Genomic DNA, 6,017 nt, shown 5'->3' with positions numbered 1-6,017 from the left:
TCCAGACCCTCAGACCCTGCACCCCACCTCCAAAGTCCGTGTCTCCTGGCTCCCCAGCCCCAGCCCCCTGGGCCTTGGCCTCAGTCCCTTCCCCAGCTACCCCTGTCCGCTCCCTACAACCTCACCCCTGCCCCCCTCCCCCCTCCCCCACTGTGGGTCCCTCCACTCCCCGTGGTGCCTGAACCTGCCCCTCCCCAACGCCCCCCCACGGACCCCTGGATCCTGGACACTCGTACCCCAACCTCCAGTCACCCTCCCACCCAATCCCCCAGCGCCCTGCCATGCCTGAACCTCCTCTTCCACGCTCAGACACGTGCGTGCGTTGGCGCGCGCGCACACACACACCGGAGCCCAGATCCCTCATGGACCCCAGACCCTCCTGCACCCTTGCACCGCAACCTCCAAGGACCCCGGGACCAGGTCCCCCGACACCCCTGCTCCTCGGCCCCTGGCCCCGGCTCCGGGAGCCTTCCGGGACACCGCGCGCCGGGCAGGTCCTGCCCTCTTCACGCACCGTCCGCCGCTCTGAAGACCCCATGTTTGGGCCCCTGCGCGGCGCGCCCCGGGGACGAGCGGAGGCCCCGGGGACGAGCGGAGGCCCGGCCGACCGAGCAGGGCGGAGGGCGGCGCGTCACAAAGGCGGCGGTCCTTGGCGCTCATACCCCGCGAGGGTGCGCGTCCCAGCGGGAGCTGAGTCGGCATCGGAGCGCAGGAGGCGCGGGCGGAGCAGGCAGGCGGCTCGCGTCCCCGCAGCCCAAACCGGGCGCAGCGAGCTGGGGGCGGCGAGCGGGTAACGGGCCCCTCCGCCTCCCCTTGGAAGCCTGCGTCTTCGGGCACCTCCGGCCGCGGGTGGTGGACCGTCCTTAGGCTTCCTTCCCGGGTTGGCAGCTCTGGGGCTGGTGGGCAGGACTCAGCCCTAGAGCCCTTGGGGTGGGGGTGAGTTGAAATCCCATTTCCGCACTTATTAGGGTGCTCACTGGGAGCCTTCCTCAGCTCTCTGTTTCCCCATCTGTAAACTGGGCGTCCCCACGTGCCCCATCAGGGGATCCTGCAGAATGTCTTGGCATCACCACAGGTCCAGCGTCTGCTATGTGCCAGGCACTGTTGGGGCGACTTCCACGCATCAGACTCATGGAATCCTCCCAACACAGAGGAGCACCATTTTCATCCCTGGTTTGCAGATGTGGAAACTGAGGCACAAGGGAAATTAACTTGCCGCAGGCCGTACATAGCAACGGAGAGAACCAGGGCCCAACCCGCCAAGCTCCCGCGCCTCTGGCTGGCCAGGAGGTTTAGGTGGGGAGGGAGGACATTGCCAGTAAGGACCAGGGCTTGTGGACCACTTGCCACAGCTTTCCCCACCTGCCAGATATGTTCTCCTGACACCGCACTGTGGCTTCACGTGTCTGATGATTCCTCCAACCAGTGACTGCCGGACAAAGGCTTCGTGTTGAGCCTGGGGACTGGTCTGGCTTTTCTCAAGCACCTTGCTTCACGCTTAGCCCTGAGGGGACCCCACAGCCGCAGGCGCCTTCCATGAATGAAGCAACGGCCCTCCCTCTTCCTTCGTTAAATGTGAAGGGACTGCTCCGAAGAATGAGGCTGTCCCTCGTCTCAGGGGTGATGCAGGCTGGGACAAAGGTTACACTGAGGGACAGACATGGGCGAGAGGGGAAGGGGCAGGCGGCAGGGCAGGCAGTGTCCCTGGGACCCCGCGGATGCCGTGCCAGAGCCCACGGGGAAGTCTGTCTAGATCTGGAGATGGGAGAACCAGCTGGAGGCTGGTGAATGTCTCATGGGTGTGGAGGGAAAGTGTGGGATGGTGAGCACAGGCACAGACCCACGTGAGACACGTCAGAACGGGTCAGTGCGTGTGGGCGGGGACACCCGTGTGGACAAGGACACCAGTGTAGACAAGAACACCAAAGGAGTAAAACCGAAGAGAGTTCTTGCACGAATGTCTGTCCTAAGTTGAGAACTATGTTTAATGTATCCCTCAGCTCCTGAGGCCTGTCACCGACATGCTGTGTGACCACAGGCAAGCCCCTTTGCCTCTCTGAGCCTCAGTTTCCATCTGTAAAGACACAATTCTCAGAATTCCTTCAGCTTTGCATTTTTATGAGCTATGATAATCCTGGGCCACTTGGTGGAGTGGCCACTGAAAGCATGACGAAGCAGTAGGGTTTCCACCTGAAGACGGGGGCAGGGGAGTGGTAAAGGGAAGAAGCGTTTTCAGGCCGGGAAACACTGAAAGTGGGTCATGAAGACCTCAGCAGATGGCTTTAGAAATTCCAAGGGCTTGGCTCGGGCCTGGCGCTCCTCGCGCCTCCCCAGCCTGGCTGAGGGACCACGTGCAATACAGTGGCCAGCTCAGGCAGCTCAGAGACCTTCCAGGATTCCCCAGCTCAAGACCCAGTTTCCAAATCGTGTCCTGCAGGGAACTTACAAACCCACCCACTCCCGCAGTCACGGGGCCCTGGCTCCAAGCTTGGAGCCTGCGCTCTGCTCTGAGCCGTCCTCCTTCCTCTGCCCTGGAGGGCCCTTTCTGTATCTCAAGACTGACCACATCGCTTCCGGACAGGTGACCCTGTGACCTTGCCTGGCCCCCCGGGGCCTCAGCTGAGGCTCTCCACCACTGATGCCCGACATACTGCTACCCTCTTGGAAGCAAACACAGTCACCAGCAAGCCAGTGATTCTCATCCTGGGAAGGGGGCCCATGTGTCAGGATTCCAAAGCCTTGGGGAGCCCCTGGTGCCCTGAACACGGCCTCTATCCCATCGTTCGGGGCCCCCTGACCCAGGAGCACGTCCTGCAGCTCCAGCTCCCACACACCCATCCCTTACAAGTGAAGCCCCAAACAACTTTTAGCTCCCTGCATGTGCACACGTCCTGAATGGTCCTCTGCCCGCGGCTCTGTACGATCGTTCCCTCTGGCCGGAGTGCAATGGTTCCTCCTCCAAGCTGTTCGGCCTCGCTGCTCCTACTCACCCTGCAAAGCCCTGCCCGGGAGCCACCTCCTCTGAGCAGCCCCGTCCACTCCCTCCTTCCCCAGACAGAATTAATCACCCCCTTTGTGCTCCCTGCACCACGAACACACCCGAGGCTTCTCATGTCTCCTGCCGTGCTGTAACTGAGTCCGGGGTGGGACCCCAGGGGGCTCCCCCAGCAAACCGAGTCCTTGCAGGGGTGCCCTGCCAGGCAGCTCTATGACAGACCCCACCTGCGCCCACACGGGGCCTGCTACCCACGCGGAGCGCGCATCCCTTCGCTGGGTCTCGTTTCCACTAGGTGAGTAACGGTTCTTCCTTTCTACTCCCCACAGAAAAGGAGTGACTGCTTTTCTTTCCTCATTTTTGGAAGCCCTGCCTAGCACACGGCTGCTGCGGACACCCCGGTTCCTCAATGGATGAAAACAGCCAGCCACCCCCGCCCCAAGACCAGGGCTGCTGGGCCAGACTGCCTGATGTGTGCCTGCGTCGCGTCTTCTGGTGGCTGGGAGACAGGGACCGGTCCCGGGCCGCGCTGGTCTGCAGGAAGTGGAACCAGACGATGTTCTCGGCCGACCTGTGGCGGTACAGGACCATCACGTTCAGCGGGCGGCCCTCCCGGGTGCACGCGTCTGAGTTCGCGTCCGCGCTCTGGTACGTCAAGAAGTTCGGCCGCTACCTGGAGCACCTGGAGATCAAATTCCTGAACCCGTACAACGCCGTCCTGACCAAGAAGTTCCAGGTCACCATGCGGGGCCTCCTGTCGTGTCTGGGCAAGAACAACAGCCGTCTGAGGTCGCTGTCCGTGCAGCACCTGGAGCTGGACCGCCTGGTCTGGCGCAGCAGCACCCGTAGCTCCTTCCTCAAGAGCCTGAGCTGCTTCCTGAAGAAGGTGGGGAAGCACCTGAGCTGCCTGAGCCTCAAGGGTGCGCGGCTGACCGTGGAGCAGGGCTGTGGGCTGCTGGGCGCCCTGAGCCACCCCCGCGGCCAGAGCGCCTTGTCGCAGCTCAACCTGGAGGATTTCTTCAGCCACCACCTGGCCGTGTACAGCAGCGCACGCTTCCGCAGCACCATGGCCGCCTTCCGCAGCCTCTCGTCCCTCACGCTCAACTACAGCTGCGTGTCGGATGAGCTGCTCGAGGCGCTGTGCCAGAGCAGCGCCGGCACACTGTGGGCCCTGAATGTCAAGTGCCACATCCACGACCCTCACGGCCAAGTCATCTGGGGCATGTCCTGGGCCAAGCTGGCCAGGCACGCCACCAACCTGAAGGTGAACTTCTTCTTCGAGCGCGTCCTGAAGTACGAGCGCCTGGTCCGCATCCTCCTGCCGGAGGTCCCCGTGCGCAGCCTCAGCCTGCGGAGCTGCTACTTCAGCGACCCCGACTGGTCCATGCGGCCCACGCTCACCCACCTCCTGCCCACCTTCCGCCACACTCTGCAGGTGCGTGGGGCCCGGGAGGCCGCGGCGGACCGGCTGCCGCTCAGGTCACCGGTGTCCCCTGTCCCACCCTCCCCACCAGCGAGAGGCTCCTGACGGGGCCGGCATGCTCCCAGAGACCAGCATCCCCCCGCCAAAATCACGGCAGGTGATGGTGGCTCATGTCTACGTGGGACACAAGGGATTCTCTGGTTGGCTGCCCACCAAGGAAAGCCCCTGCGTGCTGCTCTGAGCAAGAAGGGGCCTCCCCGGGGGACGGCAGGCCCCCTCACAACTCCCAGCAGCACAGGCATCAGTGAGTCCAAACCAGAGAGACCAAGTCACTGAGGAACCCAGAGCTGTGGGCTCTTCTCTAACCTGCCAGCTTCCCCGGGGAAAAAATCAGGATCGCTTTGTCCCTTCCAAGGGCCGCACAGAGGGCTGGGTGATTCCTATCAGTCCCTATAAATACCACCAGCTGCAGGAGGGCTGCTCACCTCGGCCATTGCCATCCCTCCGCGTGTGGAGGGGCTCGAGGGACGGTGGCTGGCCAGTTGGCCGTGGGGCTGGGACCAGTGCTGTGGTCTCTGAACCCCAGGGGCCTGTCCCGTCTCTTTGTCTCTTCCCCGAGACCCTGGACTACAGCAAGCCGGCCGACGGGGCTGCGGGGGAGTGACCCAGCCAGGGGTCCCTGCGAGTCTGCCCACCTCCATCCCCACTGGTGCTTTTCCAGAAACTGACGTTTGAGTTCAACAACCACCACGAGTCCCTGGACGAGGAGCTGCACCTGCTGGTCTTGTCGTGCCGGAAGCTGCTGTACTTGAAGATCTGGGCCTTCCTGGACGTCAAGTTTGTGGAGCGAGTCCTGAAGAGTCAGGAGGAAGGCCAGTGCGCTCTGCGCACTCTCAAGGTAGGCTCCAGGCCTGGTCTCAGAGCCGGCGCTGGGCGGGCTGTGCTCCTGCCAGAGTCCGGAATGCGCGCCCCCGACTGTGTGCCCAAGGCGGTGGCGGGGGAAGGCTGTGGGGGGGTGGGTTGGCTTCGCCGACGGGAGCCAGGGCTCCCTTCGCTGGCGGCTGGGATGAGTGCGGGGCGCGGGGTGTGGGGCGCGGGGCGGGGACTTGAGGCCCGGGGCAGGAATGCGGGGAGCGGGGCGTGGACGTGGGGCGTGGGGCACGGGACGTGGGACGCGAGACGCGGGGCGGGGACGCGGGGATGCGGGGCGCGGAGCCGGGACGCGGAGTCGGGACTCGGGGACTTGGGGAGCGGGTCGCGGGGCTCCGAGGGCGGCTCCCCCGAGCGCGCCCTGTGTCGGTGCCGGCGCAGGTGAGGATCTACACGAACAGATACGAGACGAACGACGAGGACCGGACGCTGCGCGAGATCCACAGGAAGTACCGGAAACTCATCGACGCGGAGCTCAACTACCTGGTCATCGCGTACCCCATGATGTAGCGAGCGCCCCGAGCGCGTCCCCGGCGCCCCGCCCTCCCCGGCTCACCCGGCTCCCTTTTGCGGGTCCCGCCCCGGCCCCGCGCCCCGAGAAGGCTGCGACCCGCCGTGGCGGGACTTAAAAGTGCTATCTTTACCAGCGACCCGGCCCGGTGTCTCCTC

The 6,017-nt window shown here is 64.3% G+C and overlaps 1 protein-coding gene across 3 annotated transcripts; it reads left to right on the top strand.

Annotated features, from left to right (window-relative positions):
* The first annotated feature begins 660 nt into the window (after window positions 1–660).
* On the top strand, window positions 661–6,017 carry FBXO39 (F-box protein 39). 3 transcript variants are annotated; one of them, XM_004760501.3, is made up of 4 exons: window positions 661–790; window positions 3,363–4,430; window positions 5,140–5,316; window positions 5,730–6,017. In XM_004760501.3, the coding sequence occupies exons 2-4, from the start codon at window positions 3,405–3,407 to the stop codon at window positions 5,856–5,858; spliced, it is 1,332 nt and encodes a 443-aa protein (XP_004760558.1). In that variant the 5' UTR covers window positions 661–790; window positions 3,363–3,404; the 3' UTR covers window positions 5,859–6,017. The 3 variants fall into 3 exon arrangements, with proteins under 3 accessions (XP_004760558.1, XP_004760556.1, XP_004760555.1); XM_004760499.3 differs by having other exon boundaries at window positions 3,325–4,430; XM_004760498.3 differs by having other exon boundaries at window positions 661–936; window positions 3,325–4,430.

This window comes from Mustela putorius, unplaced genomic scaffold (assembly GCF_011764305.1).
Source record: "Mustela putorius furo isolate JIRA1106 unplaced genomic scaffold, ASM1176430v1.1 tig00000695_pilon_pilon_pilon, whole genome shotgun sequence".
Taxonomy (NCBI): domain Eukaryota; kingdom Metazoa; phylum Chordata; class Mammalia; order Carnivora; family Mustelidae; genus Mustela; species Mustela putorius.
The sequence above is the reverse complement of the archived record's forward strand: the minus strand, read 5'-3'. Positions and strand labels throughout refer to the sequence as shown.